Here is a 16194-nt window from a genome sequence, read left to right as displayed (position 1 = left end):
AATAACTGGTCATCATGATTTTTTATTTTTTATTTTTTAATTTTGTTTTAATTAATTAATTTATTTTTTAGAGACCCGCTCCAAAGCCGGTCATAATATGACAAGATAACAAAAAAAATAGACCCGTTCCACAGATGGTCATGAAATGCAATAGGCTCAAATAAATCACTTTTTTTACAGACCCGCTCCACAGCTGGTCATAATATGATAGGAAAACAAACAAATAGACCCGCTCAACAGGTGGTCATAACATGAAAGTGAATAACCTACAAAAATCTAAAGTGTTAAACCGCTCTCCCACACTTAATCATTACATTGTCCTCAATATTTTTTTTTTTTTGCTAAATCACAATTTTATTACTTTTTAACAAGATATTACAAAATTTGTAGAAAAAAAGAAACCAAAAAGAGCTGAAAATTACACTTAAGTAAGAACTGTTATGGCTAACAGAATCTATAGTACTTTCTACCTGGTAATTCTATTTGAAATAGAGATGAAGGCTTCCCTCTATTAACTACCACAGATCCCTGAGATAATCTTTCACCCTGTTTAGCTAGCTCAATTGCAGAGAAGTTCACTTTTTTATAACATTGTTCATAGATATTTTCAGTAATCTCCTTCTTGGCTTTCATCCATCTTGATTGTAAGCACCAAGACATCACACCTTTTTTTGCATCTTCTATTACTGCTAGAGAGTGAGATCTGATGAGTATCTTACTGCATTGTAATTTAACTGCCCATTAAATAGCCCATTCAATAGCTAATGCATCAACTATGTAAGTAGTAGCAATACCAGTCCCACCTGAGACAGTTCCAATGACCTGACTTTCATGACATCTAGCTATAATGCCAAAACCAGCCATATCTGGATTACCAACAGCCATTCCAGCACAACAAAATAAAACATAGCCTTCATTTGGATTGACCCACTGACATTCTTGTATTCTTTTGAACTTCATATTTCTCTGACCAAGGTTAAAGAACTGAAGGATTTTAGAATCATAATTTTCCTCCCATTTTGTACCTGTCATTCTGTAACCACCATAGAACACTAGGCTCATGATTTTTCTTTTGAAGCTCTCCAAATTTGGAGGTATGTATTCATGAATAAATTTATTTTTTTGGAACCATAGTTCTCTCATTGTTGCACTTGCTGCTGTTATCCAAGCTTGTTTGACAATTGAGCTTTTATGTTTTGCAAAATTTAGAATGTCTGAGAAGGAAGTAGGTATTTAGAATTGAATAATAGTGACTAACCATTGCCATATATGCTTGCTGAAACTGCAGGTCCACAGGAGATGCTCCATACTGTCTTGATTCTGCTGGCAGATACAACATTTAGAAGCAAGAGAATAGCCTTTCTTGATTAATTTTTCATCATCAGTGTACACCCGTTGTTGAATTTTCCATACATTACTAGCAATGCTTGGATGTAGAAATTTTTTCTAAATTTGATCAGGCCAATGTATTCTTGGTTGATTGTTTCTAATTTTCTCAACTGCAGATGATGTAGTAAAAGAACCTTTCATATCTCCACTCCATATGAGTTTGTCTTGGTCTCCACTTATTGTTGGTAGTGAATCCGGGATGAAGTCATGCAAAGCACATGGAATACTCCATTCACCATTTTCCATTATATCATTCACTGTCATATGCAACTTGTCTTTTATTCTGTCAGTGCAACTCACAATATCAATTAAAGGTTTATCACCTACCCAAGTATCAAACCACAATGATATTTTTTCACTATTACCTACATTCCATCACACATTTGATTTCAAATCCTTCCAATCCCACTTCAATCCTGGCCAAACTGTGGATAGTTTCCATTGAGTATTCCATTGACCATATTTATCCTTATACTTAGCAGCAAAAAAACTTGAGCATTCATCACTTGAGTTTATAAATTTACACATCATTTTCATTAATAAGGATTCATTAATTACCTCCAAACTCCTAATACCCAGTCCTCATTCATTGGATGGTGCACACACTTTGCTCCAACCAAGAGTTTCATGCTTTCTAACTTCACTGTCACCAGTCCATAGGAATTTTCTTATGATTTTTTCACAGACTTTGATTACTGAACTTGGCCATTTGTAGACTGCCATATTGTAAATAGGAACACTGCAGAGAACAGATTTTATGAGCACCAATCTATCATGAAATGAAAGCATTTTACCCTTCCAAGCTTCTAAATAACCTTGCATCATCTCTATCATTGGGCACACAGTATCAGATTTAACTCTCCCAGTCTTCAATATGACACCTAAGTATTTGTCAGGGAATGTTGTAAGCTCCATTTGCATTAAGTTTGAAATTTGATTTCTTCTTGATTGAGTACAACCATCCCCAAAACATTTACTTTTCTGTTTGTTGATTATCTGACCAGAACTGTCCTGATAATTCTTGAGCAGAGTGACGAGAGCTTCTAAACTTTTTTGTTGAGCCATTACTGAAGATGAAAACATCATCTGCAAAAAATAGATGAGTGGGGTACACACCTTTCATGATAACCATTGGTCGCAGCTTCTTCAGTTTTACCAATTTGGTTAAATTTCTACTCAATAGTTCTTCCATAAGAACAAACAGAATAGGAGATAGAGGATCCCTTTGTTTTAATCCTCTCTCCATTGAGAAAAAACCTTGAGGTCCACCATTTATCATGATATAGATTTTAGAAGATGCAAACAATGTTTTTAACCACTCACAACAAGCTGCAGGGAAACCATATTTTCGAAGTACTTTAAACAAAAAGTCCCAGCTCACAGAGTCATATGCTTGTGATATGTCAAGTTTCAACCCAACATTACCTCCTCTTATTGTATGCTTCATTTCATTCACCAACTCAGAAGCTAACATAACTTGTTCATGTATACTTCTACCTTTTATGTATGCTGCTTGCTGCTTTGAAACTAATTTACTCATCAGATCATTCATTCTTGTAGCTAGTATTTGTGTAAAAATTTTGAAATTGAAATTACTTAATCCAATAGGTCTGAACTGATTTGGTTTCTTTGCACCATGAACTTCAGGAAGTAGTACTAAAAATTGGAATTCACGCCCCTTGGGATATATTTTCTCCTCCAACAATATTGAATTGCCTTCAATAAATCACTTTTGATAATATCCCAACAAGATTTGTAAAAAATACCTGAGAAGCTGTCTGGTCCTGGAGCTCCATCTGCATTCATACTGAAAACTGCATTCTTAATTTCTTCTAACTCAGGTACTACTTCAATCATAACTTGATCTTGGTCTGATATTAAATTTGGAATAATATCCAACAAGGAATCATCTATGGTTACTTCTTTATACTGAAATTTATGGTGAAAGAATTTAACCAAAACATCTGTTATTTTATCTTGATCTGCTACTATGTTTCCCTTCTCATCCTCAAGTTCACAAATCATATTTCTAGTTTGTCTTATTTTAACATTTGTATGGAAGAAATTTGTATTAGATGAACCCTTTGTAGCCCATTTAATTCTTGATTTTTGTTTCATCATAATGCAATGCGGAACTTCTTTTGAGTTTAGATCATTTTGAGCCATTACCAAGTCAGCTAAAGCTTGTTCATCATGAGGATTAGAATAAGAAATTATCATCTTTTCTTGAACTAACTTTTCTTCTTCCTTAATCTCGACTTGAACATTACCAAAAATCTTCAAGTTCCATTCTTTCAATATTATTTTTAATCTCTTCAGTTTATATATTAGTGTAAAAGCAGGATCTCCATTTACTGGCTCAGCCCAACTATCTTCGACAACTTTCATGAAACCAGGGTGCTCCAACCACATTTTCTGAAACCTGAGAGGAACATTTGTAGGTCTAGGAATGTTCACACCCTCCCCCATTAAAGGAGAGTGATCAGATACTACCCTAGCATCAACTTTGTAACCCCAATCACTATATAATCTTAACCATTCCATATTAAACACAGTTCTGTACAAAGTGCATAATATTCTTTTACTCCCATGCTGACAATTTGACCAAGTGAAATCTAAACCAACTTTAGGAGCCTGTATAAGATCACATGTATTTAAATATTCACCGACTTCAAGCATTGATCTTCTTGAAGGAGATTTCCCACCAACTTTGTCTTCAATTGAAAGAATTAAATTGAAATCACCAATGACTAACCAAGGCTTCTTGAGGTCACTAATCATCTGCATTTCATACCACAAAAATCTTCTTTGAACCATATTTACATTAGCATGAACACCAGAAACTAAAATATCACCTACTGCCACTATGATCATTTGACTTGAAATAGATGCAACTGAAAGAGTTACAATGGAATTACTCCAGAATAACCATATGTTACTTTTATGAGTTGTTGAAGCATTATGAATAACTATATATTGTATACCAGGAAGATTTAATCGACTACAGAAAGAGGCAGAACATTTGATTTTAGGTTCTGCAATCCACAAAAGTGTTGGCTGAAATTGACTAACTAAATTATGTAACTTCAGCTGGGCCCTAGCTCTTCTAAGACCCCTTAAGTTCCAAATAAGACTTTCATGTTTTGGTTTGAAGGGGTTTTGTACCCCCCTTACCAACATTTTTTCTAAAGCTATATTTCACTGCTGCTTGAGCTGTACTTTTGGTAGCTGAAACATTTTTAACTGCTGGAATAGAAGTACTAGCTTGAGAGTCTGTCTTCTTACCAAATGAATTAATTATTTAAGACCAAGTAGTGAAAGGAACAGGCTCAGTTGTCACTTTACGTGAAACTGCATTCACAAAATTTACTACATTTTTTTCCAATTCTGTAACTTCTGCTATCTGAATTAGCTTCTGAGGATCCCTTTCAGCCAAACTTTCCTCATCAACACTTATAATATCATCTTCTTTTTGTTCAAGATTGTTAAGAGCACTAAATCTTCCACCATCTAAATTAAGTAACATAGGATCACCAACAGATTGAAACATAGTAGGAGAGGAAATATTGGATATGATTGAATCTTCTACAGGATCTTGACTAATAATAACGCCAGATGTACTACCTTGTAATTTTTCACCAACCTCTGATCCACCACAAATATCAAATGGTACATGGAAATTACTATTTGTTGGAGTATACTGCTTAGGAGTAGTTGATGTAGATTTGTTTTGAGGATAAGAATTGCTTGTTTGCTGAGTTTTATTTTTGCTGTCTTGTTGAGCCTGCTGAGCTTTAATCTTCTCTACTCTTCATTCAGTAATTAGATGACCAACAGTTTTACAAGTTGGACAGTATTTTGGACATACTGGAATGGATATATTCTGGAAGAAGCCACCATATTTGGTACCATTCCAAATTTTGTTTGGAATACTTCTAGCAAAATCAACTTCAACAAGAATATTTGCATAATACCCAACCTCACATTTTGCAGTAGCTTCATCTAACTTTATAAGATTACCAATTTCCTTGCATATCTTAAATATAATTTTCTTACTCCAAAATTCAAGCCCTAGCCCTGGAAATCTCACCCACACCATAGCTTTTGAAGTTTTTTTTGACTTTCGGGATGAAATTTTGAGATCTACTTCCTAATTTGCAGAACTTGATCCAACACCTCCCATTTACCCTCATTGATATACTGATTATCTTTCTCATTATCAAATTTTTAATCGTGAAAAAACCTCTTCCTAATGGAATAAGCTTGCGTTCACCAGTTAACTTACATTGTTGACGAAGAATAATAAAAGCATCCAAAAATTTAATCTGCTGTAAATTTAACGTACCAATAAGAGAAAACCTCCAAGGATTTATGCTTTCTTCAAATAAATCATCATGCAATTCAATCGAGGGAATCGCCTGAGAATTTTTTTCTTTTTTAAAACCTAACATATCTGATTTGAAACTTTCAAAATTAGTGGATTTAGGACCAGGATCCATAAAACCACTTGGTTTAATGATTAAACATCACCTGAAACACCTTATTCAAGAAGAAATTTGGATAGAAATCACCTGAAATTAATGTAGTTGAGCACTGAAAAAGAAGATTGACGAAGAAAATTAAACTGAGTTAGTCACCCGATTTGCAGAGCCTAACTCGCCCGATTTCTCATAATTGTCCTCAATGTAATTGAGTCGTCCAACGTAAAAGTCAAGTGGGAAAATTCACAATATGCAATAGGAAAATAAAAATAAAAGATAAGAGTAAAGGAAACAAATCTGATGGGTCGACTCCAATTAAGCAAATGATATTTGTTTCCCAGCTTGCACGCAGCAAGTAATCTCAACCGAAGTGAGGTTGATACACAACAGCAACCTTCCAAGTGTAGATGGGGAAAATGATTTGCTGGTTTTCTAGGAAAGTGGAGAGTCGAGCGTGCTGTCGAGACTCCTCAACCGAGCGAACTGTTGAACCTAACACAGATGCACCGCTGCAAATGGGGTGCTTAGATTCGGGAAATCAATCTGTATGACTACGGCCTAAACCAAGATAATGGCCATTCCAGAGTCAATTCGGTTGCAAAGTGGGAGATGGGTTGATCTGTAGGAGGGCAGCTGAGAGTTATGTTCGATCAGTGATGATCAAGGATTGTGGGTGTGTTGAAGGTTTCTGCAATATTGCTGAACTGCTGAAGTTGAGTTCTGTGAATAAGTTTATATCGAGTTGTTGACGGATAATGATAATAATCGATGATTGATGATATCCTGATGTCCTCGATTTATACTTGTTTATATTGCAAGAATGATGTACCACTGATCCCTGTAAGTGTGACGGTCTCTTGAGTGAAAGAGTGGGAAAGTGGGAGATCATGGTAAAGTGCGGAGATATGACTGATCGTGCACCTACTACTTTACTAACTCCTTCAATCGTTTACACGACGTATGCACATTTCTCGTTGTGGATGAATCCACGTGCCGTAGACCACCAGACCAAAATCCTAAGTGATATCCCCACATTTGTGACATGATTGATATTTCACGAATCGTGGAGTCTGCAAGGAAGACGTGTATTAGTTAGTCAATTGTTGACTGATTTAGACTGTGAGTCTAGTTTTGTTGAATCGAGCATAAGTGGTGAATGTTTAGTGATTCATGGATTGAACATGTAGTTCTTTGAGATGTCAATGAATTACTGACTAGAGCGACTGAGCAAGTATTGCTCAACTCGATGAATTGATGAATATTGAGAGTTTGTCGAGCAACTGAGCAAGTATTGCTCAATTCGACGAATTTGATAATTTTGGCGTGCAACTGAGCAAGTGTTGCTGAATTCAAAAAAATACTGAATATTGATAATTTGACGTGCAATTTAGAAAGTGTTTCTCAATTCGACAAACTACTGATGAATTACTGAACATTGATGGTTGGATCAATATTCGAGCAACTGAGCAAGTATTGCTCAATTCGACTAATTATTTACTGGTGCTGTGACCCAATAAAATATTAATCAAAAATATTGGTGAATTACCGAATATTATTAATTTGGATGTTGATTGCTGAATCAACATTATTTTGTGTTTGAACTTGCTCAGAATGGTGATTCGTGGAGCGTTTGTTCGAAACCCTAATTTTATCAATCCTTCATCAATTGGTGAATTGCTGAAAATTGGTCACGAGTGAGGAGGGACCAACCACATGGAATGATGAGCATCCAGGGGTGCCCAGTGCTCGAGTGAGCACGCACCAGGGTTCTCAGTTTGAGAGTTGGTGAAAAAATGATGATTAAATGCAGGATTCATTATTTATTAAAATATTGCTGGATTCAGCATTAGGTGATAAAACCTAGGTATGAGAGATGAGGACCGACCAAGAGATCATGGGACCGTTTGGTGGTCACGGGACCAGTTGTTGGTCATTTGGAGAATCCCCCAGTTGGTTAGAGAGAGTTCGGGCCCAGTATGAGCAATTGAGCAAATTAGGTCAGAATTATGAAAACGTGTGGGACCGGCCTTGTGCAAAACCTAGGAATGACCCTGGTCGGTCATGAAGGCGTGCACGTGTTTCCGTGGTGTCCGTGTTTCCATACTGAGGGTTTCAGTATTTTCTGATGCGCGTTCGAGCAATATCGTGAATTTTCAGAAGAGTTTCATCTTGACTGAGAATTCTCGATTTTTGTTGGAATGAGCATGTATGCTCAATTCATCAATATTTTGAAAATTTTAAAATAAAAGTGTTTTAATATTTAAAATTTCCGTGAGAGGCTAGCCAGTCGTGTGACTATGTTGGTTTTTGGGTTTTCGTGATTTGAGCAATATTTGAGAAAATATGGAGAAATCATGAATTTTGCTCAAACCCATGAGTTTTATGAATTGAGGAAAATAATAATTATGCAAGATTAGGGATTACAAGGTGTGGGACCGACCATGTCTAGGGTATGGCCGGCCGGCTAGGTTGTCTGATCCCACGCACCTTTCCCTATTTTATTATTTTTCATGAATCCTTGAAGTTATGGTGAATCCTTGAAGTTATGGAGAATCCATGAGTTTTTGTTGAAACAGATGAGTTTCGTGATATTAGGGAATAATAATTATGAAAGCTAAGGATTGTGAGGTGTGGGACCGCCCACGGCTCGGGCATGGCCAACCGGCTGGGTTACCCGGTCCCACACACCTCTCCTTATTTTATAATATTATTTCGTGAATCCACGAAGTTATGGAGAATTCACGGGTATTGCAAAAACAAGGAAAGTTGCTAAAACCAAGGAGTTTTCGTGAGTTCACGAAATAACAAAAAATAAGGAAAATAATGGGAGAGGCACGGACCGACCATGGCTAGGGCACGGCCGGCCGGTGGGCCCGGCCTTAAGCGCCTCTTATTATTTTATTAATATTTATTGTTTTCTCCTGTTTTGCGAGGGATTCCTCATTATTTCATATTTTTGGACACTCGTTCGTGCATCCGGGTGCTCAGTCGGGTATCATTGTCGAGTACACTCGCACCATTTTTGTGAGGCTTACTCAGTGATGGTCCAGATGCCCGGTTGTTAAGTATTTATCACCAATCTATGAATTCAGTGGAGAATAATTCATGAAACTGAGTAATAAAAATGAATAGTTGGTCATTATTAATTCGCAGGATCAGCTGTGGATTCGACGACGAATTCAAAATAATAAAACAAGCATTACCATCCTATGGGATCGTGGATTTGACCATAGAATCAGGGTAACTAATATTATCTATTACCATTTCATGAGATCAGTGGATTCGATCATGAAATCGGAGTAATGAGATAACACAGTTGTTTTATTGCCATTCTATGAGATCAAGCCGTGGATTCGATCATAGAATCGGAACAATTGTTATTGTCATTCCATGGGATCAGGCCGTGGATTCGTCCATGGAATAGGAGCAATAATAGATTATTCTGGGAATTCAGTAGTGAATGTCACGGCAGGATTAATCTATTGCAGAAAAGATATTAGCCAGTTAATGCGTCACATCTATTCTGAATGGTGCATAGTCAGGGAGTCACGGTGTTGTTTACGACCTGAAGGAGTTAGTGCTCTAAATCTATGGAGAACCGCCTGAATCTATGCACAGTCTCTCCACATAATCAGGGAACGTTGAGTGTCACCGACGTCCTGGAGGCGTCCGCCGCCCAACTATTCTTCTATGTGGAGTTCGGTCTCTCTCCTGTAGTCAGAGAACAGTGAGTATCACCGACGTCCTGAAGGCGTTAAGCCCTCAATCTACGGAGAACCGCCCAAATACTTTATTCTGCATAGAGGTCACGAAGAAATTCCAGGGATCGAACGCTCAGCTGGTGGAGGATTTTCGAAAACATAATCATCATGGCTTCGTAAAATATGAATCGTTGCATGCCTGAAAGACGTGTCAAAAACATGCCTCATGATTTTATGGTTTTTTCCCTTTATTGAAAATCCACCATCTACATTAAGTCCCCTGCTTAGTGAGGAACAATCATGTTCCGCAGTAAGCATTAAATGGTGATTTTCAGTCGACGAGATCAGTGTTTGAACTCGGTCTACAAAGGTATCGTCAGAATCCTCGATTTGCTCCGATGGTGTCATGTACGAGCAAATGTTTGGGTGAGGGCCCTGATGGTATGATAAAGTGTGATTCTGTGAGCACGGAGATGAAGCATCACTGATTTGGTATGTTGAAAGTCCAGTTTTGGTCAGCTTAGCGTTTATGGGCTCAGCCAAAAAAATGAAATCCTTGTTTTAGGAACAGACGTTTGTTCGTTAGTTTAAGAAACAAACAAAATAGACCTGAGTCTAATGATATAAAATTTTGTCTATGAGCTTTCATGAAAAATTTTATTTTTGAAAATATGCTCTTGTTTCAAAGACGGATGCTCGCACAAGGGAGCAAAATATATATTTTCAAATTTACGTGAGTTTCACGTTAAAAATATTTTCTGTAAAATCAATGTTTTGATTTTGAACAACAGTTGAAAGTAGAGAATCATACATGGTGAAATAATGTCTGAGTTTTCACAATTATAGAATGGACGTTTGTCCAATTTTGGAAAATCAGTGGATGTTCATACAGTAAAATTTACGTGGGTTGTTCACGGTTTTATGAAAATCAATTTATGATTTTTGAGCAATTGCTGAAAGCAAACAATTGTATATGTGATGAAATAATGTATGTATGAGTTTGGTGATTTTATAGTGTATGCACACATGTAGAAAATCAGCGAATGTTCACATGAAAGGTTATGTGAACTATTCATAGTTTTGTGAAAAGTCAGTGTTGACTCTAGAATGATAAGTTTTGCTCGTCTTCGCAGGTTTGAAGGAGTGAGCAAGTTTTCGAAGTTTCGTGTCATCACTAAAGTCTAGTGAAATCGTAAAATAGGTAAGAGTTGGGGATTACCATTTTTGCAGACGCTGATGTGAGCGTCTTTATTCCATGATTCATTGTTTTGTTGAATCCTGCGCTTTGTATGAATGATGCGCTGAATGTTATGCATCTGTCACAGCCACTTTGCAAGAATGACTGACTCCCATGATGACACTTTCAAAGACGACGTTTCCAGGGATGACATCTCTATGGATGAAACTTTAAGAAATGGTACTCTTGGGACCTATGAGTGATGGTGAGAGATCCTTCATACCGAGTTGTACTTATGGTTATTTTATTAGCTTTACCGCAGGATGATCGTATAGTGAAATCCCGGATCAATGTAGACCCCACGGAAATTGAAGAAAGTCTACGGGAGCAGAGAACCTAGAAGTAAGGACTACAAGAGGTTAGCAAATGACGTGCAGTCCCCATCTGTTTCTTTGGTAAGTTGTTAGCGCTCCTTGTGTCATGAATTGGACCGTGCAATTAGGATCACGAGACCAAGGTTTGTTATTTCTTTTCAGACTTTTTCTCCATCGATTGACGGTCTTCAACTTGTTCCCTGGCAAAATTCAGGAATCCAGCACTGATGAAGAAGTCGATGTAAGTATCTTTTTTGTGCGCATCTCCTTGAATGAAATAATAATAATTGTTGCTAATGAATCTAGGAATAAATCATTGTAGATAAGCAGCATGTTGATGAAGCGTGCTCTTCTTTGGGACATGGGAATATGGAGAATTCCCGAAATCCCGAACCGAATGGAGATAACGGCGTTTCCAATGGAGATCCCGGTATTGCCGAGCCTTCAAATGATTTAGAGACTCCCTTAGTAAGCATATCTCCTGTAATTTCTTCATAGAAGTATGAAATTGTTGATTTGTGAATGAATGAATGAATGAATGAGAATCCGTGTAAATTTATGGATAACTTTGCCGAAATACGTCACCAGAAAATTTCAGACTTCAGATTTTACTAGAAACGCTGTAGAATCCTCGTCCGAAGTCGTATTTTCGCGGTCTATGTATGTATCTTAAAGCCCAGGAAATTTCCAAGCTTTAACAAAGAAGCTTTTAAATTTTGAGCATTTTTAGGGCCTGAAAAAGGCGAAATAGTGAACTTCCAGGAGACCTTTAGAACTTTTCCAGGTTGCATGTTGTCCGATGTTTTGGCCACATCTGTTAGCTCGTTCATCCGATTGCTATTAAATTTTGATATGTTGTAGAAAACATCTATACGAAGAGAATGGTATATTACCCAACCTTAAATTCCTTACCAATTGCTCCCACTTCGTCATTTAATATAGCGAAGTGTAGAATCTCTTCAGATGAGCTTGTCTGAAAAACGTGTTTCATGGCTTCTACACTATTTGCTCATGTTTTAGATGCATAGTAAAGAACTTAGATGATGTTAGTTCAGTTACATGCTGGATTTTATGGTTGTGTTGGGTTTCCACGCTTGAATCATTCTAATCCCATGTAATCTTCACATTAGGTGCCAAATGCTGAAGTTAGTAATAATGGATCTAACAATGATGACTTGAGCAACCATGGAGCCGTTGATAATGAGACCTCCATACCTGTACCTCAAGGTCATGTAACACTTGTTGTTGATGTCGTGGAGGTAACTGAAACTCCAATTGTGCGTGATATGGTGGAACCCGAATCGAGAATGGAAGAAGCTGCTCCAACCGTAGTTCATATGATTGATGATGTTGTTCCAGCGACTGAGAACCGGATAATAGTGCATGAGTATCCCAAGGCAGGGACTGCTTTTACTCCTTCATTTGGTGAGATACTCCCATATCACAGGTTTCTTGGTGGATTTAGCGTTCCCATTGGATATGCTGCTATGTACAAGAAACCGTGGAAGATGTATGGGCACATCGTCGTTACCAAGAATCCGGAGCATAGCTATTTCTTGACGAGGCAAGTAGCATTCATCTTGCGTGTTATAAATGATATTCGTATCACAGCTAAAAATACTGTCACCCGGGATGTACTCTTTGATAGAGAGTACAACTTGAAGAAAGCTGAAGAACTTGGCTTCAATCTGAAGTGGCTTCATCAAAAGATTGATGTATCAGGAAAGCAGTGGAAGGTGACACTCCTTTCACCACCAGTGATGCCGTGTTGAAGAAGATGGATGAAGTTGCTGAGCTGACCAAGAAGCTGGAGGCGGAGAGCTGCTTTGCAAGTCTTGGAGGATGCAGAAAAGCAGAAATCTTATTTTGCTGACTTTCTTTAGTTTTCTTTCCATGATATCTTTAACCTTGGACTTCTGAAAGATGCGAGGTTTTATTTTGGTTTTGATTTATTGATTGGTTTTGGATTGTGAAATCGATCGTCTTGACCAGTGGAATGTCAGTCCCCAGTATTTTGTTAAGTCTCTCCCTTTCGTTTTCCCTTCTTCTGGTGAGACCTAGATAGAGGACCCAGGTAGAAAAATTTATGTAAAGACCTAGGTGGTCGAAGTTGGAGGTAACTTGATGAAGGATTTAGCGGAAGGACCTGGTGGATATCGATCGACTGTGGAGGTTATGAATCCCTTCTAAGAACTGCTGGTTGCATGTTGTATGCTCTGGAAGCTGTAGGAACCTCATACGACGTCGGAATTCGATGCTTGACCCCAAATTTCGAAGCTAAGAGACTGAGTTATCACATGAGAAAAGAATCACTCAATTTGGAGTTGCAGAGGTCAGCCAACTAAGCGTGCACATTTGTAATTTGTAATCCCGTACAAATTTTTCAGATGTCGTAGACCTGACGGTAAAGTCCATATCTTTCAGCTCGTATGCCCGATTGATGCGCCATTTTGGTATGTTGTAGAAGAAAAATAGAAGAAAATCTTTCATTGAGGAAGTATTGTCCCATTACTCACCAATTGGTACATTTTTGTAAACCCATGGCCTGGAGCATGTCGTATCTCACTTGTAGAGGCGATGAGAACATCTTGTAGAAGATCTTGGTTTTGTGCCCGTATGCCGGGAAAGATTTGGGAAGACGTTCATGTTAGAATGTTTTCATGTTTACACATCTTGATATGAATCATTAGGTCTTGAAGAAGTATGATTCATAGAGAATGGATAGTTGATGAAGTCGGATGTTGCGCCCGAGGGTGATGTTGAGATTACAACTGGAAGTTCTCCATAAATTCTTGTTGATGCTGAGACCATGAATAGAGTTACTGCACATGCTGATGCCGATACTATGATTGGAGTTGATACAGAGACCGAAGATGATAGTCTTTTCTCTTCTGTCCAGTGAGCATGCACGAACTAATTGGTGAGTTGAGAATTCCTAAGATGAAGGTGTATTAGGATTTAAACCCAAATTCTCCTGTTATGACTTGTGCAGACATCAGGGATTTCTGATTTTGTGGCACTCGTGGACATTCGTTCAAGTCTATGGATAAATTCCCAAAGTATTCTTTGCCATGCTTCCGTCATCTCTCAGTGGTGAATGTCACGGTGAGATGCTCGATTCGAAGCGGTGTCAGGTTCAACCACTTGGTAAAATATTGCTGGAGTGAGATTACCCACTTTTAATAGCAGAGATGCTAGCTGAATTGAGTCCCCATGCTAGAATAATATGTGAGGGAATGAAAGACATAAACACGGAAGGAATGAGACTTGCCTGAATGCGAAACCTCTTGATGAATTTTTATGTATCTTTTGCAGGTTATTGTTTCAACCTCGTCAGAGTTCGAATTTCCCAAGTGCTCTGATGATGGAACGTCCGCCAGATCTTCTGGATCAGAACTTTCTTTGTTGGAGAGATGTGCAACAAAAGACGCTTTGTTTGTAGTCATGTTTTCAACATGGTCCATGCTATCGCGTCATATCTTGGATTTTCCTGATTATGTGAAACTTTTTATATGCTCAGGTTGAACGTATTTTCACCTTGAGAGTGATGTAGACATAAGCATCTCTGAGCGTTCCTTCATGGTCTATGATTGATATGGGTGCATGAGTAGCTTCTTGTCGACTGATGCCTGTGACTCTGAGGGATTTCAGTGGAATGATGTTGATGGCGGTGTCAGCATCGATCAACATTCTTCTGAATTCATTTCCTCTAAGATGGACTGTGGTAAGAAGTCCCCAGTCATGCATCTCCTTGTCTGTGGCAGGAGGTTCTCGAGGCACTTCTAGAATATGGTTCAAATCCGTGAACATGTCTCCCTTTTGAGCCTTTGACAGATAAAGCAATTCGCATACATGCCTGACTGAGCTGCTTCTTTGACTGGTTGTTCGGAGATTGTGAAAGTTCTGACTGGAAGAGGGTCTCTGTGTACTATTTCAGACCCCAAGTTAAGTTCCCCAGATCCGAATTTTGCCTTGAATATGCGCTTCAATATCCTGCAGTCGCTGGTGGGATGATTGACAAACCTATGGAAACGGCAGTAGCGAGGGTTCTCCATTTCTTCTTCAGTTGGTTCTTTTCTGACATATGGCAGCTTGATTGCACCATTATGGATCCATACATCCAGTAGTTTGATCACCTCTTCGATGGAGAAAAGGAAATCAGGTTCTGCTGGATCTGCATTTTGAGTTGTAGCTTGTGCATCCGGTATTTGACTACCCCTTTTTTGGTGATTTCGGAGGAGCTAGCGAAGCGTGCTTGCGCTGTATTCAAATTTCTGTTTGCTCCCTTTTGCAACAACATTTGTAGAAGGCTGGAGATTATATTGATTGTTGACTAGGCATCGGATGCTTCGAGATTCTTCGACCTTGCAGACTTTTCTCTTTCTAGTAAAGCATTGTTGATCGCTTGGCTGCTCCACGGAGTTCTGAGAAAGTCTGGAATCGCATATTCTATAGCAAGGATGTATAGATTGGGATTATCCCGCTATGTTCATGCTCTCCTGGTGCCTCCATGAATCACGTGTTCTCGAGCGTTCCCTATTCCGTTGTATATTGTGGACGTTGGGGAAGTGTAGCTCTTTGAGAGAGGAATTATTTGAGTAGCAGCAGGATATGGAGGTTGATGATGGTGGACAGATGGTGTTTTGTCTTTTCCTCGATCCTCCATGAAGCGTTTCATGTCCTCACGAGTGATGAAGCCTGCAGGTTTCTTTGTTGGCAGGTTATATGAAGGCTTGTGGACTTCATCATCATCTACTACATGGATCAGAATGACTTCAGGACCAGCGGCCGGAGATGTTTCTTTGGATTTTCCTTTCTCCTGAGCTTTCCCTGACATCTTGACAGTGGGAGTTTTGAGATAATTGCACAGCTCTTTCTGAGTGGTGGCCATGTCAATCTGATTTTTGGCGAGAGTCCCTTGCACCTTCATGAGATCAGCTACGGTGGGTGGATTCTTCCTGACTTCCTCAGGACGTCGGCCGAAGAGAGGTTGATTTCGTTGTTGGTGTGAGGAGGATTATTATGACCACTATTGTTGTAAGCAGGAATGGTTTCTGGAATACCACCGTTGT

The 16194-nt window shown here is 38.5% G+C and overlaps 1 protein-coding gene across 1 annotated transcript; it reads right to left on the bottom strand.

Moving 5' to 3' along the window:
- Positions 1–2362: 2362 nt before the first annotated feature.
- On the bottom strand, positions 2363–4263 carry LOC113351723. Its single transcript, XM_026595661.1, has 2 exons — positions 3156–4263; positions 2363–3105 (listed from the first exon to the last, which is right to left on the bottom strand). Exons 1-2 carry the CDS (start codon positions 4261–4263, stop codon positions 2363–2365), a joined length of 1851 nt encoding a protein of 616 aa, XP_026451446.1.
- Between the last annotated feature and the right edge of the window lie 11931 nt (positions 4264–16194).

This window comes from Papaver somniferum, chromosome 2, assembly GCF_003573695.1.
Source record: "Papaver somniferum cultivar HN1 chromosome 2, ASM357369v1, whole genome shotgun sequence".
Classification (NCBI taxonomy): domain Eukaryota; kingdom Viridiplantae; phylum Streptophyta; class Magnoliopsida; order Ranunculales; family Papaveraceae; genus Papaver; species Papaver somniferum.
The sequence above is the reverse complement of the archived record's forward strand: the minus strand, read 5'-3'. Positions and strand labels throughout refer to the sequence as shown.